General features: G+C 46.0%; 1 protein-coding gene across 2 annotated transcripts in view; it reads right to left on the bottom strand.

The window, feature by feature from the left end:
* Positions 1-12,838: 12,838 nt before the first annotated feature.
* LOC137327424 (interleukin-10 receptor subunit beta-like) overlaps positions 12,839-25,729 on the bottom strand; it is a 28,569-nt gene continuing 15,678 nt past the window's right edge. For both annotated transcript variants that reach the window (XM_067993211.1, XM_067993213.1), the window contains 4 exons: positions 22,252-22,415; positions 19,848-19,983; positions 19,009-19,166; positions 12,839-14,703 (listed from right to left, as the gene is read on the bottom strand). In XM_067993211.1, coding sequence (XP_067849312.1) covers positions 14,428-14,703; positions 19,009-19,166; positions 19,848-19,983; positions 22,252-22,415 — 734 coding nt within the window. In that variant the 3' untranslated portion in view covers positions 12,839-14,427. The remainder of the gene's footprint in view (positions 14,704-19,008; positions 19,167-19,847; positions 19,984-22,251; positions 22,416-25,729) is intronic.

The raw sequence follows: 25,729 nt of genomic DNA, 5'->3' as shown, positions 1-25,729 counted from the left end.
GGACACATCTTCTCTTCCCCCACCTTCCGCGACGCTCTTTGACACATCAGAGTCGGGCCGCTCTCTTGGCCCCGCGGGAGCCCTTGTCACTGCGCGGCTGCACGCTAGTGGGGAGGCGGGTGTGTCTGCTGCAGAGTGCGAGGGGCTGGGAGTCGGTGATGAGGCGGCGCTCTCAGGTAAGGTGGGAGGATGGTGACCACGGTCTCGCCTCCCCCCTCTGTGTCAGAACCCTCACAGTGGGGTGTGGTGGGGAGGCCTGTGCCACTTCACACACCTTCTTCCCTGGGGCGCTCAGCCGCCTCGTCTCGATTCCTCCCGCGACCTCACCATGGAAGAAGGGGTGTGCAGACATTGGAAATTACTTTCTACAGCGATTTACGACAATTTGTAAATTGACTGAGGGTATTTTCAGAACAGGCAGCACATTTACCGCCCAGTGCCAAGCCTCGCTTTAAGTTAAAGCATCTGTTCTTGGCTTTTTATAGTGCCATGGTCTGCAGGGTACACCATTGGCTGCGCTGCAAGCATGGTCCCTGATTCGTTATTGAGCTCGCTGCGCTGTTGTCTGATGTAACTACAGTCAAACTGAGCTGGCACTTCACAAAGAATTCAGCCAGCTACGCTTTCTGCATGTAATTTGGGGCATTGGTTTGAAATGCTAATTGATGACTCTGGGAACAGAAGTCGGCCATTCAGCCCCTCGAGCCTATTCCGCCCTTCATTGAAAATCACAAGCTTTCGGAGGCTTTCCCTTCGTCAGGTGAATGTGGAAATGAAATCCTTGAACGTTTCGCATTTATATTCAGAGAACAATACCTGGTGATTACAGATAATCTTTCCAAGGCAATCAAAGTGTTCAGACAGAGAGGTGTTACCTACAGGACCACCGAATATACAAACGGCCAGAACACAAAACAGAGAGAGAGAGGGAGAAACATCCGAAAGGAAGAGAAAGACAGAAAATGACCCATTGTATTAAAAACAGATAACTTTAATTCGCTGGTGGGGTTACGTGTAGCGTGACATGAACCCAAGATCCCGGTTGAGGCCGTCCTCATGGGTGCGGAACTTGGCTATCAATTTCTGCTCGATGATTTTGCGTTGTCGTGTGTCTCGAAGGCCGCCTTGGAGAACGCTTACCCGAAGATCGGTGGCTGAATGTCCTTGACTGCTGAAGTGTTCCCCGAATGGGAGGGAACCCTCCTGTCTGGCGATTGTTGCGCGGTGTCCGTTCATCCGATGTCGCAGTGTCTGCATGGTCGCGCCAATGTACCATGCTCCGGGGCATCCTTTCCTGCAACGTATGAGGTAGACAACGTTGGCCGAGTCATAGGAGTATGAACCATGTACCTGGTGGGTGGTGTCCTCTCGTGTGATGTTGGTATCTGTGTCGATGATCTGGCATGTCTTGCAGAGGTTGCCGTGGCAGAGTTGTGTGGTGTCGTGGATGCTGTTCTCCTGAAAGCTGGGTAATTTGCTGCGAACGATGGTCTGTTTGAGGTTGGGTGGCTGCTGGAAGGCGAGTAGTGGAGGTGTGGGGATGGCCTTAACGAGGTGTTTGTCGTCATCGATGACATGTTGAAGGCTGCGGAGGACATGGTGTAGTTTCTCCGCTCCGGGGAAGTACTGGACGACGAAGGGTACTCTGTTGGTTGTGTCCCGTGTTAGTCTTCTGAGGAGGTCTATGCGATTCTTCGCTGTGGCCCGTCGGAACTGTCGATCGACGAGTCGAGCGTCATATCCCGTTCTTACGAGGGCGTCTTTCAGCGTCTGTAGGTGTCCATCGCGTTCCTCCTCGTCTGAGCAGATCCTGTGTATTCGCAGGGCCTGTCCATAGGGGATGGCCTCTTTGACGTGGTTAGGGTGGAAGCTGGAAAAGTGGAGCATCGTGAGGTTGTCCGTGGGCTTGCGGTAGAGTGAGGTGCTGAGGTGCCCGTCGTTGTTGGAGATTTGTGTGTCCAAGAAAGAAACTGATTCTGAGGAGTAGTCCATGGTGAGCTTGATGGTGGGATGGAATTTGTTGATGTTATCGTGTAGTCTCTTTAGTGATTCTTTGCCGTGGGTCCATAGAAAGAAAATGTCGTCGATGTATCTGGTGTATAGCGTTGGTTGGAGGTCCTGTGCAGTGAAGAAGTCGTGCTCGAACTTGTGCATGAAAATGTTGGCATATTGGGGTGCGAATTTGGTCCCCATGGCTATTCCGTGTGTTTGGGTAAAGAACTGGTTATCGAAGGTGAAGACATTGTGATCCAGGATGAAGCGGATGAGTTGTAGGATGGTGTCTGGAGATTGGCTGTTGTTGGTGTTGAGTATTGATGCTGTCGCAGCGATGCCGTCATCGTGGGGGATACTGGTGTAGAGTGTCGAGACGTCCATCGTGGTGAGAAGTGTTCCTGGTTCAACTGGTCCGTGGGTACTGAGTTTTTGTAGGAAGTCTGTAGTGTCGCGACAAAAGCTGGGGGTTCCCTGTACGATGCCCTCGAGGATGCCCTCGACGTATCCAGAGAGGTTCTCACACAGGGTTCCGTTGCCTGATACGATAGGACGTCCGGGTGTGTTGGTTTTGTGTATCTTTGGGAGGCAGTAGAAGTCTCCCACACGGTGAGTACGTCGGATGAGAGCGCGTAGGATGCTTTGAAGGTCTGGATCGAAGGTCTTGATCAGTTTGTTGAGCTGTTGGGTGTGTTCTTTGGTCGGATCTGCGGGTAACCGTTTGTAGTGTTCCTGGTTGTCCAGTTGTCAGTATGCTTCTTTGCAATAGTCCGTTCTGTTCTGTATGACGATGGCTCCTCCTTTGTCCGCTGGTTTGATGACGATGTTGCGGTTGGTCTTGAGAGCGTTGATGGCATTGCGTTGTGCTTGGGTGACATTCTGGACTGTCTTGTGAGTGCGGCTGATGAATCTGGCATTGACGCATTTCCTGACAGCTTGAGCATACATGTCAAGCTTAGGGCAGCGACCCTCCAGAGGAGTCCAGTTTGACTCTTTCTTCTTCGGTTGCTGTACCGCGGATCCCTCTGTCTGCTGTTCCGGATCGTTGATTGTCTCATTGGGTTCGCTGCAGAAATCTTGGGATTTGTGGAAGAATTCCCGGAGCCTGATTCTCCTGATGAATTCCATCTCGTACACCAACTCCACAGCAGACGCCGCAACCTCGAAACCAAGATAGAGTCCATACACTCAACCTGTACTCAGGACACAGCAGACCAGCTACGAGACACCGCCAAACAGACGAGGCAATGGAACTACGCTGCCTACATGAAAACCAAGAGCAGGAAGCTTGAGAAACTCGGCATCACCACCAGCATCAACCAAGCTTCCCCTGGTACCATGGTGGCAACCACAGGGAAGTCTATCGTCAATTTGTCCGACCACATCCTTCAACCAGACGAAATCGAAGTTCTCAGCCGAGGGCTCAATTTCTGCCCCACTACCAAAATGGACCCCATTGGTCTCGCGGCGGACACAGAGGAATTCATCAGGAGAATGAGGCTCCGGGAATACTTCCACAAACCCCAAGATTTCAGCAGCGAACCCAATGAGACAATCAACGATCCGGAACAGCAGACAGAGGGATCCGCGGTACAGCAACCGAAGAAGAAAGAGTCAAACTGGACTCCTCCGGAGGGTCGCTGCCCTAAGCTTGACATGTATGCTCAAGCAGTCAGGAAATGCGTCAATGCCAGATTCATCAGCCGCACTCACAAGACAGTCCAGAATGTCACCCGAGCACAACGCAACGCCATCAACGCTCTCAAGACCAACCGCAACATCGTCATCAAACCAGCGGACAAAGGAGGAGCCATCGTCATACAGAACAGAACGGACTATTGCAAAGAAGCATACCGACAACTGGACAACCAGGAACACTACAAACGGTTACCCGCAGATCCGACCAAAGAACACACCCAACAGCTCAACAAACTGATCAAGACCTTCGATCCAGACCTTCAAAGCATCCTACGCGCTCTCATCCCACGTTCTCCCCGCGTGGGAGACTTCTACTGCCTCCCAAAGATACACAAAGCCAACACACCCGGACGTCCTATCGTATCAGGCAACGGAACCCTGTGTGAGAACCTCTCAGGATACGTCGAGGGCATCCTGAAACCCATCATACAGGGAACCCCCAGCTTTTGTCGCGACACTACAGACTTCCTACAAAAACTCAGTACCCACAGACCAGTTGAACCAGGAACACTTCGCACCACGATGGACGTCTCGGCACTCTACACCAGTATCCCCCACGGTGACGGCATCGCTGCACCAGCCTCAGTACTCAACACCAACAACAGCCAATCTCCAGACGCCATCCTACAACTCATCCGCTTCATCCTGGATCACAATGTCTTCACCTTCGATAACCAGTTCTTTACCCAAACACAGGGAATAGCCATGGGGACCAAATTCGCAACCCAATATGCCAACATTTTCATGCACAAGTTCGAGCAGGACTTCTTCACTGCACAGGACCTCCAACCAACGCTATACACCAGATACATCGACGACATTTTCTTTCTATGGACCCACGGCGAAGAATCACTAAAGAGACTACACGATAACATCAACAAATTCCATCCCACCATCAAGCTCACCATGGACTACTCCTCAGAATCGGTTTCTTTCTTGGACACACGAATCTCCATCAAAGACGGGCACCTCAGCACCTCACTCTACCGCAAGCCCACGGACAACCTCACGATGCTCCACTTTTCCAGCTTCCACCCTAACCACGTCAAAGAGGCCATCCCCTATGGACAGGCCCTGCGAATACACAGGATCTGCTCAGACGAGGATGAACGCGATGGACACCTACAGACGCTGAAAGACGCCCTCGTAAGAACGGGATATGACGCTCGACTCGTCGATCGACAGTTCCGACGGGCCACAGCGAAAAATCGCAGAGACCTCCTCAGAAGACTAACATGGGATGCAACCAACAGAGTACCCTTCGTCGTCCAGTACTTCCCCGGAGCGGAGAAACTACACCATGTTCTCCGCAGCCTTCAACATGTCATCGATGACGCCGAACACCTCGCTAAGGCCATCCCCACACCTCCACTACTCGCCTTCCAGCAGCCACCCAACCTCAAACAGACCATCGTTCGCAGCAAATTACCCAGCTTTCAGGAGAACAGCATCCACGACACCACACAACTCTGCCACGGCAACCTCTGCAAGATATGCCAGATCATCGACACAGATACCAACATCACACGAGAGGACACCACCCACCAGGTACATGGTTCATACTCCTGTGACTCGGCCAACGTTGTCTACCTCATACGTTGCAGGAAAGGATGCCCCGGAGCATGGTACATTGGCGAGACCATGCAGACACCGCGCAACAATCGCCAGACAGGAGGGTTCCCTTCCAGTCGGGGAACACTTCAGCAGTCAAGGACATTCAGCCACCGATCTTCGGGTAAGTGTTCTCCAAGGCAGCCTTCGAGACACACGACAACGCAAAATCATCGAGCAGAAATTGATAGCCAAGTTCCGCACCCATGAGGACGGCCTCAACCGGGATCTTGGGTTCATGTCACGCTACACGTAACCCCACCAGCGAATAAAAGTTATCTGTTTTTAATACAACGGGTCATTTTCTGTCTTTCTCTTCCTTTCGGATGTTTCTCCCTCTCTCTCTGTTTTGTGTTCTGGCCGTTTGTATATTCGGTGGTCCTGTAGGTAACACCTCTCTGTCTGAACACTTTGATTGCCTTGGAAAGATTATCTGTAATCACCAGGTATTGTTCTCTGAATATAAATGCGAAACGTTCAAGGATTTCATTTCCACATTCACCTGACGAAGGAGGAAGCCTCCGAAAGCTTGTGATTTTCAAATAAATTTGTTGGACTATAACCTGGTGTTGTAAGATTCTTTACATTTGCCAACCCCAGTCCATCACCGGCATCTCCACATCATGGCCCTTCAATGAGATCATGGCTGATCTGTATCCTAACTCCATCCACCCGCCTTGGCTCCATATCCCTTAATACCCTTGGCTGGCAAAAAATCTGTTGATCTCAGATTCAAAATTATTAATTGAGCTAGCATCTACTGCTTTTTGTGGGAGGAAGTTCCACCATCCTTTGCCCTCCTGAATGGCCTGGCTCTGATTTTAAGGTTATGTCCCCTTGCCCTAGACTCCTCCACCAGCAGAAAAAGTTTCTCTCTATCTACCCTATCAATTCCTTTCAAAATCCTAAAAACTTCAATCAAATCACCCCTTAACATTCTACATCCCAGGGAATTCAAGCCTAGTTTATGTAATCTCTCCTCATAATCTAACCCTTGGAGCCCTGGTAACATTCTGTTGAATCTGCGCTGCGCTCCTTCCAAGGCCAATATATCTTTTCTAAGGTGCGCTGCCCAGAACTATACGCAGTACTCCAGATGTGGTCTAACCAGGGCTTTATATAGTTATAGCATAACATCCTCCCCTTTATATTCTTGCCCTCTAGGTATAAAGGCTAACATTCCATTAGCCTTTTTGATTGTTTTTTGTACCTGACCACTACATTTCAGTGATCTGTGTACATGAACCCCTTAAACTCTTTGGACCTACACTGTTCCTAGCTTTTCACCATTTAAAAAATACCCAGATCTATCCTATCTTGATCTAAAATGGATGACCTCACACTTGCCGGCGCTGTAATCCACCTTGCCCACTCATTTAATCTATCAATGTCTCTTTGTAATTTTACGCTCCTGTCTACACTTACTATGCCACCAACCTTTGTGTCATTGGCAAACTTGGATATGCGGCTCTCTATTGTGTTATCTAAGTCATTAATAAATATAGTGAATAGTTGAGGCTCCAGCACAGATCCTTGTGGGATAACACTAGTTACTTCCTTCCAATTTGAGTATATAACCATTCTCTGTCTTCTATCGCCGAACCAATCTCATGAGCATGTCAATAATTTGCTTTCAATTCCATGAGCTTTAATTTTAGTTAAATGTCTCTTATGTGGAACCTTATCGAATGCCTTTTGGAAGTTCATATGAACTACATCCATAGACATTCCCCTGCCTACTATAGTTACTTGCTCAAAAAATTAAATTAAGTTCGTTAGACATGACCTACCCTTTATAAATCTATGTTGGCTCTATCTAATCGTAAAGGGCATTGTTGTTTGATTGTACTGCCTTTTATAATTGCTGCATTTCAGGATCTCGGGCCATTTTTCCACTGAATAGATTTTGGCATGATTTATATTGGAATGTGGCTTAAAATGAACACACAATGCAGCATGCAGCTAGGACTGGAGGAGAAGAGTCATATGACAAGCCAGATAAGCCAACCATGGCTGCACCTACACCACTGCTGTGCAAGTATCTCATTTTCTTATTCTTACCAAGAGGAAGTGGGGGGACAATACTCACCCAACACTTTGTCTGGAATGTGTAATTTGATCTAGTCTGCTGTAGAGTAATTCAAGTTATCTGCAATGTGTAATCTGATCCAGTCATTGTCGGGCAGGCTATAGAGTTCAGACAAGGCACAATGCTAACACTACTGATTTCAGAGAACAGACAGAGCTAACACTATCGATTTAACATTACTGAGTTCAGGGGGTCTTCCTCACTTCATGTCCTGCCTCCCTCATTGCATTGCAGATGTGGGTTCTGGATTCCTCCAATTGTCTGGTCATCAGCACCACTGCCTCCACTGCCTGCATGTAAGACTAATGCTCCTGAATCATTGATCTTTAACAACTTCGACCCTTGAGATCTTGATGTGGAGATGCCGGTGATGGACTGGGGTGGACAAATGTAAGGAATCTTACAACACCAGGTTATAGTCCCACAATTTTATTTTAAAATCACAAACTTTTGGAGATTATCTCCTTCGTCAGGTGAGTGAGTGAATGAGAGGTTCTCAAATCACATATCTTATATTAGGCTGGGACACCATCACACCAATCAAAGGTGTCGTTGGTGTTCAGACAGGTTAGCCACGGAAAACATTACATCCCAGTATACTGAATACACAATGGGTCAAATTACACAGACAGAGCGAAAGAGACCCGAAAGGCAGAGAGAGTGTCCAGTTGTATTAAAAACAGATAACTTTTTTTTCCTGCTGGTGGGGTTACGTGTAGCGTGACATGAACCCAAGATCCCGGTTGAGGCTGTCCTCATGGGTGCGGAACTTGGCTATCAATTTCTGCTCGACGATTTTGCGTTGTCGTGTGTCTCGAAGGCCGCCTTGGAGAACGCTTACCCGAAGATCGGTGGCTGAATGTCCTTGACTGCTGAAGTGTTCCCCGACTGGGAGGGTACCCTCCTGTCTGGCGATTGTTGCGCGGTGTCCGTTCATCCATTGTCGCAGTGTCTGCATGGTCTCGCCAAGGTACATGCTCCGGGGCATCCTTTCCTGCAACGTATGAGGTAGACAACGTTGGCCGAGTCACAGGAGTATGAACCATGCACCTGGTGGGTGGTGTCCTCTCGTGTGATGGTGGTATCTGTGTCGATGATCTGGCATGTCTTGCAGAGGTTGACGTGGCAGGGTTGTGTGGTGTCGTGGACGCTGTTCTCCTGAAAGCTGGGTAATTTGCTGCGAACGATGGTCTGTTTGAGGTTGGGTGGCTGTTTAAAGGCGAGTAGTGGAGGCGTGGGGACGTGGGGATGGCCTTAGCAAGGTGTTCGTCGTCATTGATGACATGTTGAAGGCTGCGGAGAACATGGTGTAGTTTCTCCGCTCCAGGGAAGTACTGGACGACGAAGGGTACTCTGTTGGTTGCGTCCCGTGTTAGTCTTCTGAGAAGGTCGACGCAATTCTTCGCTGTGGCCCGTCGGAATTGTCGATCGACAAGTCGAGCGTCATATCCCGTTCTTACGAGGGCGTCTTTCAGCGTCTGTAGGTGTCCATCGCGTTCCTCCTCGTCTGAGCAAATCCTGTGTATTCGCTGGGCCTGTCCATAGGGGATGGCCTCTTTGACGTGGTTAGGGTGGAAGCTGGAAAAGTGGAGCATCGTGAGGTTGTCCATGGGCTTGCGGTAGAGTGAGGTGCTGAGGTGCCCGTCTTTGATGGAGATTTGTGTGTCCAAGAAAGAAACCGATTCTGAGGAGTAGTCCATGGTGAGTTTGAACACGGGACGCAACCAACAGAGTTTCAGCCAACATCCCAGACTCTTCCATCACCATCCCTGGGTATGTCATGTCCCACCTACAGGACAGACCGACCAGAGGTGGCGGTAGAGTGGTATACAGTCAGGAGGGAGTGGCCCTGGGAGTCCTCAACATTGACTCCGGACTCCATGAAATCTCACGGCATCAGGTCAAACATGGGCAAGGAAACCTCCTGCTGATTACCACCTACCTCCCTCCCTCCCTCAGCTGATGAATTAGTCCTCCTCCATGTTTAGCACCACTTGGAGGAAGCACTGAGGGGAGCAAGGGCACAAAATGTACTCTGGGTGGGGGACTTCAATGTCCATCATCAAAAGTGGCTCGGTAGCACCACTACTGACCGAGCCCTGAAGGACATAGCTCGCAGACTGGGCCTGCGGCAGGTGGTGAGCGAACCAACACGAGGGGAAAAACCTACTTGACCTTGTCCTCACCAATCTACACGTCGCAGATGCATCTGTCCATGACAGTATTGGTAGGAGTGACCACCGCACAGTCCTTGTGGAAACGAAGTCCCGTCTTCACACTGAGGACACCATCCAACGTGCTAAATGGGATAGATTCAGAACAGATCTAGCAGCTCAAAACTGGGCATCCATGAGGTGCTGTGGGCCATCAGCAGCAGAATTGTATTTCACCACAATCTGTAACCTCATGGCTCGGCATATTCCTCACCCCACCATTACCAACAAGCCAGGGGATCAACCCTGGTTAAATGAGTGTAGAAGAGCATGCCAGGAGCAGCACCAAGCGTACCTAAAAATGAGGTGCCAACCTGGTAAAGCTACAACACAGAACTACATGCATGCTAAAGAGCGGAAGCAACATGCTATAGACAGAGCTAAGCGATTCCGCACCCAACAGATCAGATCAAAGCTCTGCAGTCCTGCCACATCCAGTCGTGAATGGTGGTGGACAATTAAACAATTAACAGGAGGAGGAGGCTTTGTGAACATCCCCATCCTTAATGATGGCAGAGGCCAGCACGTGAGTGCAAAAGACAAGGCTGAAGCGTTTGCAACCATCTTCAGCCAGAAGTGCCGAGTGGATGATCCATCTTGGCCTCCTCCCGACATCCCACCATCACAGAAGCCAGCCTTCAGCCAATTCGATTCACTCCACGTGATATCAACAAACGGCTAAGTGCACTGGATACAGCAAAGGCCATGGGCTCGGACAACATCCTGGCCGTAGTACTGCAGAAATAGCCGTGCCTCTAGCCAAGCTGTTCCAGTACAGCTACAACACTGGCATCTACCAGACAATGTGGAAAATTGCCCAGGTATGTCCTATCCACAAAAAGCAGGACAAATCCAATCCGGCCAATTACCGCCCCATCAGTCTACTCTCAATCATCAGCAAAGTGATGGAAGGTGTCGTCGAAAGTGCCATCAAGTGGCACTTACTCACCAATAACCTGCTCACTGGTCCTGGCGGAACCCAAACTGAGCATCACTCGGCTCCAGACCTCGTTACAGTCTTGGTCCAAACATGGACAAAAGAGCTGAATTCCAGAGGTAAGGTGAGAGAGACTGCCCTTTTACATCAAGGCAGCATTTGACCGAGTGTGGCACCAAAGACCCCGAGTAAAATTGAAGTCAACGGGAATCAGGGGGAAAACTATCCAGTGGCTGGAGTTATACCCAGCACAAAAGGAAGATGGTAGTGGTTGTTGGAGGCCAATCATCCCAGCCCCAGGACATTGCTGCAGGAGTTCCTCAGGGCAGTGTCCTAGGCCCAACCATCTTCAGCTGCTTCATCAATAAACTTCCCTCCATCATAAGGTAAGAAATGGGGATGTTCGCTGATGCTTGCACAGAGTTCAATTTCATTTGCAACCCCTCAGACAATGAAGACCTGGACAACATCCAGGCTTGGGCTGATAAGTGGCAAGTAACATTCGCACCAGACAAGTGCCAGGCAAAGACCATCTCCAACAAGAGAGTCTAACCACCTCCCCTTGACATTCAACGGCATTACCATCGCCGAATCCCCCACCATCCTGGGGGGTCACCATTGACCAGAAACTTAACTGGACCAGCCACATAAATAATGTGGCTACAAGAGCAGATCAGAGGCCAGGGATTCTGTGGCGAGTGACTCCCCTCCTGTCTCCCCAAAGCCTTTCCACCATCTACAAGGCACAAGTCAGGAGTGTGATGGAATACTCTCCCCTTGCCTGGATGAGTGCAGCTCCAACAACACTCAAGAAGCTCAACACCATCCAGGACAAAGCATCCCACTTGATTAGCACCCCATCCACCACCTTAAACATTCACTCCCTTCACCACTGGCACACCATGGCTGCAGTGTGTACCATCCACAGGATGCATTGCAGCAACTCGCCAACGCTTCTTCGACAGAATCTTCCAAACCTGCGATCTCTACCCCTAGAAGGACAAGGGCAGCAGGCACATGGGATCACCACCACCTGCACGTTCCCCTCCAAGTCACACAACATCCCAACCTGGAAATATATCGCCATTCCTTCATCGTTGCTGGGTCAAAATCCTGGCACTCTCTACCTAACAGCACTATGGCAGAACCTTCACCACACGGACTGTAGCGGTTCATGAAGGTGGCTCACCACCACCTTCTCAAGGGCAATTAGGGATGGGCAATAAATGCTGGCCTTGCCAGCAATGCCCACATCCCATGAATGAATAAAAAAAATGCCCCCTGCTCATTGACCCCTCTAAGCAAAATAGGTCCTTCCTATCCACTTTATCTAGTCCAGTCATAATTTTATATACCTCAATTAAATCTCCCCTCAGCCTCCTTTGTTCCAAAAACAACTCCAGCCTATCCAACCATTTCTCATAGCTAAAATTCTCCAGCCCTGGCAACATTCTCGTAAATCTCCTCTGTACCCTCTCTAGTGCAATCTCATCTTTCCTGTAATGTGGTGAACAGAATTGTATTCAGTACTCAAGCTGTGGCCTAACCAACCTTTTATACAGTTTGAGCATAACCTCCCTGCTCTTACATTTTATGCCTTGACTAACAAAGAAAAAGATCCATTAGCATTTTTAACCACCTTAGCTACCTGTCCTGCTACCTTCTGGGATCTGTGGACATGCACTCCAAAGTCCCTTTGTTCCTCTACAGCTCTCAGTATCCTTCCATTTATTGTGAAGTCTCTTGCCTTGTTTGCCCTCCCCAAATGCATTACGTCATACTTTTCTGGAGTGAATTCCATTTGCCATTTTTCTGCCCACCTGACCAGTCCATTGATACGTTCCTGCAGTCTACGGCTTTCCTCCTCACTATCAACCACGTGCCCAAGTTTTGTATCATCTCTAAACTTCTTGATCAAGCCCCCCACATCCAAGTCGAAATCATTTATACCACAAAAAGCAAGGGACTTAGTACTGAGCCTTGCAGGGTCCCCACTGGAAACAGCCTTCCAGTCGCAAAAACACCCCTCAATCATTACCCTTTGCTTCCAGCCTCAGACAATTTTGGATCCAACTAGCCACTTTACCTTGGATCCCATGGGCTTTTATTTATTTTTTGACTAGTCTGCCACATGGGACCTTGTCAAAAGCCATGTCGACTACATCAAACACGTTACCCTCATCGACCCTCCTTGTTACCTGCTCAAAAAATTTAATCTAGTTAGTTGGACACTACATTCCCTTAACAAATCCATGCCGACAGTCCTTGATTAACCCGTGCCTTTGTAAATGACTTAAGTAAAAATAAAAGGTTTATTTAGTGATAATTAAGTAAATGAAAACAATAAAGAATACAGTTTAATATTGAGAGATTATTATAGATTGTACCCATTTCTTACATTTATTTCAGCAGCTTTTCTTCCTACTGCTCTCTACGGTATAAAATACAAAATATTTTTACAAATTCAGTGCAAAACAACAAAGCCAAATGTGGCAAATGAAGGAAGAAAACTCAGTATAAGGCAGAGAAAAACAAAACAATATTCTGCATTCTTACATCCACTTAATCCAGGAGTGGCAGTGAGGATGATATAAAATGGTCAGGAATGCTGAAGAGAAAGCCCTTGCATGGAGATATAGTACACTTGGTACCATTAGATCTGAACCCTAATTGTGTTTCCACACAGATCAGTAGTATGGAATAACACTTGACTAATTATAAACTGAGTCTGGAGAACTGTTTATCCCTTGGGAAAAAAAACTCAGGTGGGGAAGAGAGATGAATCTCAAATGTTTAAATCCACATGTAATCTGAAAATCAGTAGCTTGTGACTGCATAGTGGAAGTTCGATAGATCACCTTGAACTCCCTATGAAAGGAAACTCTTGATCCACTGCACTGGAGCATGCACTAATGACTGCTTACAATCCCTAACAACACAATTCAATTGTTTGTTTTAAAACTTTTTAGTGTAATTTTCTCTTTCAAAGTCTCCCCAAACCATGGACAATACACCTGTGATGAGATGAGGAGGGCTATTGCTATATGGGTGGAGCTCTGATCTTGCCCTCACTCCTTCCAGCAGGTATCTAAGAACAGTACTCACTAGCAGGAACAAGGCTGATTGTTTCCTTCCCTAACTCAGGCACAAGGAAGCCTACTGTAACATTTCATTGGTAATCTGGCTGAAGTAAGTTCACACAACAGTAACCAGGCACTGAACCTACAATTCTTCCACTCCCTATGGATCAATACCACACCATGCAGTTAGCAACTGAGGGAGTCAGAATTATTTCCTTATGGATTCCATTAACAATGCCAAATTAAGGGACGTACACTTTTATTTAAAAAAAATCTTAATTACATTAACACTGGACATCTAGTAGTTACATTAATATATCTTGGCATTGCTGTTTGAAAGCATCTTGCAACTTTGCTCATGTGCTCTACCGACACTATCAGCATTGTCACTAGGATTTCAGTTAAGTACAATGGTGGCTGTGTGAAATCTTCATTAGATTTTTGCATCTTGTCTACTTGAACTGTGAAACAGATCCAGTTGTACAATTATAGATTTTGTCCTTCCAAACTTGATTTATATCTAGAGTGGGCATTTCAGTCTGTATAACACTAGGGTGAAGTAGTAGTGGTTACAGGTCTGTCATTGCGTGGTAGAAGCAATAAGTTACGATGAACTAATAGCACCTAAAACAAATGCATTACATATTAAAAATGTTTGGGCACCAAAACACTAAATAAGCCTAGTAACAATTCTCTCTCTCTCACACACAAACACACCCGGCATACTTGCATATGGCAGCTTCAGCAATGCAAAAAGAAGTTGGGACTCAGTGGAAAAACTTCAGTTTTATCACAAAAGTACATAATCTATGTATGTAAATCTAGTTCTGTTAACATTCTTTCCTCTGATTCTTCAATACCACCACTCCTGGAGCTTTCTTCATTAGAAAATTGTCCAGAATCTGTACTGGTTCCACCACTTTGATCATATTGCTCACTCTCAGTACTTGGTGCAGAGGAACCAGAATAGGAACTCAAGCTTTCTGTTTCAGAAATGACTTTGATCTGGTCACAGCACTCCTCGGCATCTTCCTCTGATGCCAGCACAAGGAAAGGAGCATTCTGGGAAGATTCACTGAAATACTGCGAATAAAACAAAGGGGAGGGTGGTAAATAGAATTGTATATCTGGCTATAATATTTTATACAGAGCTAAGATCGTGTCTTATTTTAAATAAGAAAAAGATTTGCATTTATATAGCACCTTTCACAACCTCAGGACATCCCAAAGTGCTTTACAGCCAATGTAGTACATTTTGAAGTGTGGTCACTATTGTAATGTAGGAAAACGTGGCAGCCAATTTGCACAGAGTAAGGTCCCACAAACAGCAATGAGATACACGACCAAATCATCTATTTTAATGATGATGGTTGAGGGATATATACAGGACAATGGGAAAACACCCCTGCTCTTGTGTGAATAGTACCTTGGGATCTTTTATGTCCACCTGAGAGAGCAGACGGTGCCTTGGTTTAAAGTCTTGTATGCAAGACGGCACCTCCAACAGTGCAGTTGTCCCTCAGTACTGCACTGAAGTGTCAGCCTAGATTATGTGCTCAAGTCTCAGGTGTGGGGAGCAGAAGAGGTACTTGAGGGCTAAAAATTGATAAAGAGGAGTTACTAGAAAGGCTGACTGTACTTAAAGTAGATAAGTCACCAGGTCCGGATGGGATGCATCCTAGGTTGCTGAGGGACGTGAGGGTGGAAATTGTGGAGGTACTGGCCATAATCTTCCAATCATCCTTAGATACAGGGGTGATGTCAGAGGATTGGAGAATTGTAAATGTTACACCCCTGTTCAAAAAAGGGTGTAAGGATAAACCCAGTGACTACAGGCCAGTTTAGCCTCGGTGGTGGGGAAACTTTTAGAAACGATAATCTGGGTCAAAATGAACAGTTACTTGGACAAGTGCAGATTAATTAAGGAAAGCCAGCATGGATTTGTTAAAGGCAAATTGTGTTGAACTAACTTGATTGAGTTTTTTGATGAGGGCAATGTGGTGTATATGAACTTCCAAAAGGTGTTTGATAAAGTGCTACATAATAGGCTTATCAGCAAAGTTGAAGCCCATGGAATAAAAGGGGCAGTGGCAGTATGGATACAAAACTGGCTAAGTGACAGGAAACAGAGAGCAGTGAACGGTTGTTTTTCAGACTGGAGGAAGGTATACAGTGGTGTTTCCCAGGGGTCAGTACTAGGACCACTGCTTTTCTTGATATACAGGGCACAATTTCAAAATTTGCAGACGACACAAAACTTGGAAGTGCAATAAACAATGAGGAGGATAGACATAGACTTCAAGAGGACAGAGACAGGCTGGTGGAATGGACAGACACGTGGCAGATGAAATTTAATGCACAGAAGTGCAAAGTCATACATTTTGGTAGGAAGAATGAGGAGAATATATAAACTGAGTACAATTCTAAAGGGGGTGTAGGAACAGAGATACTTGGGGGTATAAGTTAAGAAAACAGTTTTAAAAAAGCATTCGGGATCCTGGGCTTTATAAATAGAGGCATAGAGTACAAAAGCAAGGAAGTTACGCTCCACCTTTACCAAACACTGGTTTGGCCGCAACTGGAGTGTTGTGTCCAATTCTGGGCACCGCACTTTAGGAAGGACGTGAAGGCCTTAGAGAGGGTGCAGAAAAGATGTACTAGAATGGTTCCAGGGATGGTGGACTTCAGTTACATGGATAAGACTGGAGAAGCTGGGGTTGACCTCTTTAGAGCAAAAAAGGTTGAGGGGAGATTTGATAGAGGTGTTCAAAATCATGAGGGGTCTAGACAGAGAGAAGCTGTTCCCATTGGAGGAAGGGTCAAGAACCAGAGGACACAGATTTAAGGTGATTGGCAAAAGAACCAAAGGCGACATGAGGAAAATCTTTTTTTTTAAAAAAACGCAGCGAGTGGTTATGATCTGGAATGCACTGCCTGAGGGGGTGGTGGAAGCAGATTCAATTGGGGATTTCAAAAGGGAATTGGATAAGTACTTGAAGGGAAAACATTTTCAGGGCTACAGGGAAAGGGCGGGGGAGTTGGACTAGCTGGATTGCTCTCGCAGAGAGGCGGCACGGGCTCGACGGGCCGAATGCCCTCCTTCTGTGCTGTAACCATTCTATGATAACCCACAACCTTTTGATTCAGAGACGAGTGCTACCACTAAACCAAAACTGACACCTTACAAGAATTCTACCCAAAATGGTGACCTACCTTTCTTCTTTCACCCCTTTCTGCTCATTAGGTGGGACCAAGTTACGGATCAGATGTTGGGAGGGCAACCGGCACTCAGACCCCTGATTATTTTACAACTTTATCTTTGGAACCACATTGGCAAACAGCTAGGAGGGAGACTTGTCAAAATAGATGGGCAATATTTTAAAAGCACCAAACTCTTGGAGTTGGTGACAAAATAATAATCTATTGCTAGCCAGAGAATTTTTTTATTTTCTACTTTTAAATAAAAATCTTTTGTACACCATCTTTCTAATCTTTTCACTATACTTCTTAGCAAATTTACTTGAAGACATTCTTCACCTCCTTGAAAGCCTGACAGTGCAGCTACAACACTGGCATCCACCCGACAATGTGGAAAATTGCCCAGGTATGTCCTGTCCACAAAAAGCAGGACAAATCCAATCCGGCCAATTACCGCCCCATCAGTCTACTCTCGATCATCAGCAAAGTGATGGAAGGTATCGTCGACAGTGCTATCAAGCGGTACTTACTCACCAATAACCTGCTCACCAATGCTCAGTTTGGGTTCCGCCAGGTCCACTCAGCACCAGACCTCATTACAGCCTTGGTCCAAACATGGACAAAAGAGCTGAATTCCAGAGGTGAGGTGAGAGTGACTGCCCTTGACATCAAGGCAGCATTTGACAGAGTGTGGCACCAAGGAGCCCTAGTAAAATTGAAGTCAATGGGAATCAGGGGGAAAACTCTCCAGTGGCTGGAGTCATACCTAGCACAAAGGAAGACGGTAGTGGTTGTTGGAGGCCAAGCATCTCAGCCCCAGGGCATTGCTGCAGGAGTTCCTCAGGGCAGTGTCCGAGGCCCAACCATCTTCAGCTGCTTCATCAATGACCTTCCCTCCAATTTCCTTAATTACAATAAGATTAGAAATGGGGATGTTCGCTGATGATTGCAGTGTTCAGTTCCATTCGCAACCCCTCAGATAATGAAGCAGTCCGAGCTCGCATGCAGGCAACATCCAGGCTTGGGCTCATAAGTGGCAAGTAATATTCGTGCCAGACAAGTTCCAGGCAATGACCACCTCCCCTTGACATTCAACGGCATTACCATCGCTGAATCCCCCACCATCAACATCCTGGGGGTCACCATTGACCAGCCATATAAATACTGTGGCTCCAAGAGCAGCTAAGAGGCTGGGTATTCTGCGGCGAGTGACTCCATCTTTCCACCATCTACAAGGCACAAGTCAGGAGTGTGATGGAATACCCTCCACTTGACTGTATGAGTGCAGCCCCAACAATAATCAAGGAGCTCGACACCATCCAGGACAAAGCAGCCCACTTGATTGGCACCCCATCCACCACCCTAAACATTCACTCCCTTCACCACCGGCGCACTGTGGCTGCAGTGTGCACCATCCACAGGATGCACTGCAGAACTCGCCAAGGCTCCTTCGACAGCACCTCCCAAACCCGCGACCTCTACCACCTAGAAGGACAAGAGCAGCAGGCACATGGGAACAACACCACCTGCACGTTCCCCTCCAAGTCACACACCATCCCGACTTGGAAATATATCGCCGTTCCTTCATCGTCGCTGGGTCAAAATCCTGGAACGCCCTTCCTAACAGCACTGTGGGAGAACCTTCACCACACGGACTGCAGCGGTTCAAGGCGGCGGCTCACCCCCACCTTCTCAAGGGCAACTACTGATGGGCAATAAATGCCAGCCTCGCCAGCGACGCCCACATCCCGTGAACGAATAAAAAAAAAAGTAAATCTCCAACTATAAATTCCAAATGTTGGGCTTTCTACAATCTGACAATAAATCCCCTACTGAAATCATAATGCCCATAAGACTTATTATGTTGAATGTACACATTTAAATGACAAAGTTACGCTGCCACTTCTCATCTCAAGATAGAAGTCAACACACTAAACAAGTCCAGAATTTACTCAGCAAGGACAAAAAAGGTCCTCCTCAAAACTCAGCAATTGGTAACTTTAGCATGTGAATAACATGCCATTTTCACGAATCCAAAAAAAAGTACATTTACTGTAGTTTGCATAAACCTGTATTAAATTTCTGAACATTTTATACAATGAATTCCACTATTTCCTCACCTCCCCTTTAAAAACATTTTAAGCTGAAAAAATCAAAATTTGAAGTCCAGATGGAAAACAAGAAACCTACCGTTTGTATATGTTCTGGCAAAGTGTGTGGGGGAAAGAAGGCATACTTTATGCATCTGTACATGTGATGTATACAGAAGGAGCATCCCACTACCACAACAAAAACAACTGCTAGTGAAATGAGGAAGGCGACACCAATCTGCCACAGCAGAATAGTACCTAAAGAAAATTAGAAACATGATCAGTTTTACCTTTTCACTTGCTTATGGCATGAGAACAATTTTACAGCAATAAGTGATACAAACTAATATGATTTTATAATAAAACTGCTGTTGGATGGATAATTCATCACCACAGATTTTCCTCCAAAATGGAGGGTGGGAGAGTCTAAGCTGTAGACGTAGCGAGATTGGTGAGCAAAATAATCTGCCAGCGGGTAGCATAACTCAAGAAAGCTGAAACAGAGATCATTTTTTTCCCTCTTTCCCATTAGGTTTCTTTTTAATACTCCAGCTGACAGTCTGACCAAGACTGAATAAACTGAGTAGACTACCAATCCTGTGAAACACAAATGCTTGTGCGACCAGACCACCTTCTATTGACAGCCCACAGCACAGCTCCCTTCAACTGGGAAGGCCATATATTTTAATCAGAAGGAACATTCCACTGCCACAACAAAAGCAGTATGTTCATCCATGAACCTGGCCTGAATGGGAGCACAAACAAGTTACGCTATGAAGTTAATGTGCAAACGGAACAATGGCCTGCTCGCTCACTTGGCCAGGTAATTGGTATGTGGTGCAAATGCACGAGAGGCAAGAGAATTAAATATATCAAATGATGATTTGGGGGGGGATGTCAATTAGACAATGTTTTAAAGAGAAATAATTAAAATCATACCATCGGTCTTTTCACATACAACTGGACTAAACTGTCCTAGTCGATTAAATTTAGTGATGAAAGCCTGAACGCGCAGACAGTATGTGGTCCAAGGTTCGAGTTTGAGTGGCACCACTTTACCAGTGCTGTTTTTCATCTGTAATTCAAACAAGTAATAAACATTCCATTTAACACACTGCTCATTTTGCTGTAATATTCTTTTCCTATGCAAAGGATTCAGTCTAATGCAGTATTCAGGTTAAAAGCATTTGACTCTACAAAGACAATTTAAATCAATTTCATGGGTTAATGCAGTTTAGTGCAGAGTGCTTTTGGAGTGATATACTGTTGCATTCCAACCAGTCAACACTGATGCACATAGCAAGAGATGAGGGTGTACTGATTTTAAATGTCTAAAGTGAAGCATTAACAAAAATACTATATGTTCTCCTAATGGGATATGTTGTGGTCTGCTTCCTGAGAGCCGAAAACAAAATCATATTAGCAATCCAAAGCATTCATGGCTAGGAAAGAAAAGGGTGCTATCAAGTTTATTTCATGGAAAAAATAGAAGGGCATCTAGGCGATGATTCGCAACACTAACTATGACTTGCTGATGGATAATGTCCTTTCTGACAGCTGGAAGGTTTCTAAGTGAAATGAGTTTGCACTATCTCAATCCAGTCCATAGCAATGTTTTCAATGATTAATGAGGAGGAAAGCAGTCCGAGTAAAATTATTGTATGAAAATATGTAAAACAGAAACCAAATTTTCCACCAAAAACTATAAAATGACAGGAATTTGGGAATTATAAAGTGAATACTGACAATTTCCTCAAGATTATATGAGATTAAACCTCAAGAGTGTCAGCAGGCTATTTGACTGTACAAGACAACACTGCCAAGTCCAATCATATCAACACAAACATGCTTTTCAGCAGAGCTGGAAGCAAGCAGTCTTGGTGGAAATTAAGTGGTCTTGAAAGCATTTTTATGATATTTATCAATTAATGCGGATAAGTTAAGTGCCATGCACGTCAAGTTAGGAAACTCCAGGTATGTGTATACCATGCAGGGATACCTATTAAAGGTAACGGATCAAGTAATAGATCTGGGGGTAATAGTTGATTGCTCTTTATACGTACCCAAGCAGTGTGAGGTGGCTGGAGGGAAAGCAAAGTGCGATTAGTTTATATTGCTGGGAACAGCAATAGCAAAAGTATTATACTTAAGCTATATAAGGTTCTAGTATGTTGGAACTTGGGACTACTGTGTCCAGATTTGGTCCCTGCACATCGTGAAGGACATTGAGTTTCCAGTGAGGTTGTACAGGAGGTCTACCAGGATGATTCAAATCTCTTACTTGCGTGGATAGGCTCCAAAAAGTTAGGGTTATTTACTTAAAGGTATTTAATTGAAGGTTTAAAAAAAACCGATGGGATTGAAGAGTCAGGTTAGATAGGTTAAACATGATGAAAGGTCATCAACCTGAAATGTTAGCATCTGTGGAGAAAGAGTTGATTGTCTCCAGCATTTTCTGTTATTATTTTAGGTTAAACATCCTCATTTCTTACTGTTCATTATCTTTTTCTATTTTCACAATCAACCCAACTATGTTATAGTCACTAATTCCTAATTGTTCTCCTCCACTCATCCTTCCCATTTTATTCCCCAGAATTAAATCAAGCTATATTTCTTTGTTTGGACTAGAAACACATTGATGTAGGAAGCAGTCTCTCTCTCTCTCTCATTTTTATATTTATATATATATATATATATATATACACACATACATACACACACACTAGTCCATTTTATGATTGCTAATATCAACTAATATTATTAACCCTGTTGTAAATTGCTAGTTAGCTGTAATTGTAGTAAGTTACAGGCAACCAAGGTCTCCTGGAGCTTGTTTAATTGTCTTAGGGAATCAGCGAGGAATTTTCCAGAGTTTGTGGTAAATTAGCCTCTCAGGAGAAAGCATTGCTGGGGTTTTGCAAAGTTGTACTGTCAACTGGATGGGACAGGCTTGATGGGCCCCAACTGTCTTACCCTTGTTTAAAATCAATTAAACATTTTTCCTGATGGAGTCTGATAGTTCTACTTATTTTTAACACCATCAAATTCACTTAGCTCAGTATCATTCCAGATGGCAAACACAAACTATTCTTCCGTAGCTGTTCCAGGATAATGACTGGCTGAACCTTCCCTCCTTCCCCCAATTAAAACAAATCTAACAAGGGCACATCCTACATTTCAAGCACTACTAAATACATATTTAAACATTTAATATAAAGAAAGTTTGTTTGTGCTCTATAGCACCATAACCCAGTAATGGGTGGGAAAGAGAGAAACTTGAACTATTAATTTTTCTTTTGTGAGGTTAACATGTTATAATGCAACTCTACTTCACAGAACATACATTTCTAGTTTCATAAGAATCATTTTTCCAGAAAGATATCCTGTATACAATTTCTTCATAAAACTTCGGTATGGGTTCGTTATTTTCCATTTGGGGGTTGTAAATGTGGACATTAAGCAAATCTCCTTTTGATTTTACATGTACCGATGGAGGACCAATTTCATCTGTAATTTAAAGAAAAAAATATTACAATTCAACAATCAAATGCAGAATTACAATAAATTAGTACACATAAAACAGGTAAATAAAAAATTAACATTTCAGTAAACATGAACAATTCAGCTATTCTATAAAGTTGAATCTCATTACAAAACTATTACAAGCCTATTTACAATCTGATCCTGACTAATTACCCATTTTAGTCAGGAGTTCAAAACTCTGGACCCACCCACAATTACAATTACTTTACAGGTTTCCATGAGTTTGCAATGAGGTTATACCATTTCATTTTATACAACTTGTATCAAAAAGTGGCTTTGGGGAACACGTGACGCAATGGGTTAGACCTCAACTGCAGAGAACATTTACGTCTGGGACTGGGATCCTACCTAAGTCAGACAGAGGGGATGAAAATCTTGACTTCTTTTTTTGCTCAGCCAGATGTCTAACATGCCTCATCATGTGTAAGAGTCTCCAAACTAAACTACCACTTGCACGTTCTTTTATCCGTCCAGTAGCTATCATTCATCATCAGATACCGGAGAAGACATTTGACTTCAACATAGTGAAAGTATTACACATGACAGCTTAACCGGAACATCCACTTTAGATTTTTTTTTATTCGTTCACGGGATGTGGGCGTCGCTGGCAAGGCCGGCATTTATTGCCCATCCCTAATTGCCCTTGAGAAGGTGGTGGTGAGCCGCCTTCTTGAACCGCTGCAGTCCGTGTGGTGACGGTTCTCCCACAGTGCTGTGAGGGAGTTCCAGGATTTTGACCCAGCGACAATGAAGGAACAGCGATATATTTCCAAGTCGGGATGGTGTGTGACTTGGAGGGGAACGTGCAGGTGGTGTTGTTCCCATGCGCCTGCTGCCCTTGTCCTTCTAGGTGGTAGAGGTCACGGGTTTGGGAGGTGCTGTCGAAGAAGCCTTGGCGAGTTGCTGCAGTGCATCCTGTGGATGGTGCACACTGCAACCACAGTGCGCCGGTGGTGAAGGGAGTGAATGTTTAGGGTGGTGGATGGGGTGCCAATCAAGCGGGCTGCTTTATCTTGGATGGTGTCGAGCTTCTTGAGTGTTGTTGGAGCTGCATTCATCCAGGCAAGTGGAGAGTATTCCATCACACTCCTGACTTGTGCCTTGTAGATGGTGGAAAGGCTTTGGGGAGTCAGGAGGTGAGTCACTCGCCGCAGAATACCCAGCCTCTGACCTGCTCTCGTAGCCACAGTATTTATATGGCTGGTCCAGTTAAGTTTCTGGTCAATGGTGACCCCCAGGATGTTGATGGTGGGGGATTCGGCGATGGTAATGCCGTTGAATATCAAGGGGAGGTGGTTAGACTCTCTCTTGTTGGAGATGGTCATTGCCTGGCACTTATCTGGCGCGAATGTTACTTGCCACTTATCAGCCCAAGCCTGGATGTTGTCCAGGTCTTGCTGCATGCGGGCTCGGACTGCTTCATTATCTGAGGGGTTGCGAATGGAACTGAACACTGTGCAGTCATCAGCGAACATCCCCATTTCTGACCTTATGATGGAGGGAAGGTCATTGATGAAGCAGCTGAAGATGGTTGGGCCTAGGACACTGCCCTGAGGAACTCCTGTAAACAATTTTACAACACCAAGTTATAGTCCAGCAATTTTATTTTAAATTCACAAGCTTTCGGAGATTTTCTCCTTCCTCAGGCAAATGTTTCTCAGGGAAACATTTGCCTGAGGAAGGAGAAAATCTCCGAAAGCTTGTGAATTTAAAATAAAATTGCTGGACTATAACTTGGTGTTGTAAAATTGTTTACAATTGTCAACCCCAGTCCATCACCGGCATCTCCACATCCTGAGGAACTCCTGCAGCAATGCCCTGGGGCTGAGATGCTCGGCCTCCAACAACCACTACCATCTTCCTTTGTGCTAGGTATGACTCCAGCCACTGGAGAGTTTTCCCCCTGATTCCCATTGACTTCAATTTTACTAGGGCTCCTTGGTGCCACACTCTGTCAAATGCTGCCTTGATGTCAAGGGCAGTCACTCTCACCTCACCTCTGGAATTCAGCTCTTTTGTCCATGTTTGGACCAAGGCTGTAATGAGGTCTGGAGCCGAGTGGTCCTGGCGGAACCCAAACTGAGCATCGGTGAGCAGGTTATTGGTGAGTAAGTGCCGCTTGATAGCACTGTCGACGACACCTTCCATCACTTTGCTGATGATTGAGAGTAGACTGATGGGGCGGTAATTGGCCGGATTGGATTTGTCCTGCTTTTTGTGGACAGGACATACCTGGGCAATTTTCCACATTGTCGGGTGGATGCCAGTGTTGTAGCTGTACTGGAACAGCTTGGCTGGAGGCGCAGCTAGTTCTGGAGCACATGTCTTCAGCACTACAGCTGGGATGTTGTCGGGGCCCATAGCCTTTGCTGTATCCAGTGCACTCAGCCGTTTCTTGATATCACGTGGAGTGAATCGAATTGGCCGAAGACTGGCTTCCGTGATGGTGGGGATATCGGGAGGAGGCCGAGATGGATTATCCACTCGGCACTTCTGGCTGAAGATGGTTGCAAACGCTTCAGCCTTGTCTTTTGCACTCACGTGCTGGACTCCGCCATCATTGAGAATGGGGATGTTTGCAGAGCCTCCTCCTCCCGTTAGTTGTTTAATTGTCCACCACCATTCACGACTGGATGTGGCAGGACTGCAGAGCTTTGATCTGATCCGTTGGTTGTGGAATCGCTTAGCTCTGTCTACAGCATGTTGCTTCCGCTGTTTAGCATGCATGTAGTCCTGAGTTGTAGCTTCACCAGGTTGGCACCTCATTTTTAGGTACGCCTGGTGCTGCTCCTGGCATGCTCTTCTACACTCCTCATTGAACCAGGGTTGATCCCCTGGCTTGTTGGTAATGGTAGAGTGAGGAATATGCCGGGCCATGAGGTTACAGATTGTGCTGGAATACAATTCTGCTGCTGCTGATGGCCCACAGCGCCTCATGGATGCCCAGTTTTGAGCTGCTAGATCTGTTCTGAATCTATCCCATTTAGCACGGTGGTAGTGCCACACAACACGTTGGATGGTGTCCTCAGTGCGAAGACGGGACTTCATCTCCACGAGGACTGTGCGGTGGTCACTCCTCCCAATACTGTCATGGACAGATGCATTTGCGACAGGTAGATTGGTGAGGACGAGGTCAACTAAGTTTTTCCCTCGTGTTGGTTCGCTCACCACCTGCCGCAGGCCCAGTCTAGCAGCTACGTCCTTCAGGACTCGGCCAGCTCGGTCAGTAGTGGTGCTACCGAGCCACTCTTGGTGATGGACATTGAAGTCCCCCACCC

The sequence above is a fragment of the Heptranchias perlo genome, chromosome 11 (assembly GCF_035084215.1).
Source record: "Heptranchias perlo isolate sHepPer1 chromosome 11, sHepPer1.hap1, whole genome shotgun sequence".
Lineage (NCBI taxonomy): Eukaryota > Metazoa > Chordata > Chondrichthyes > Hexanchiformes > Hexanchidae > Heptranchias > Heptranchias perlo.
Note: the sequence above shows the minus strand (reverse complement) of the source record. Positions and strands in the feature narration are given on the sequence as shown.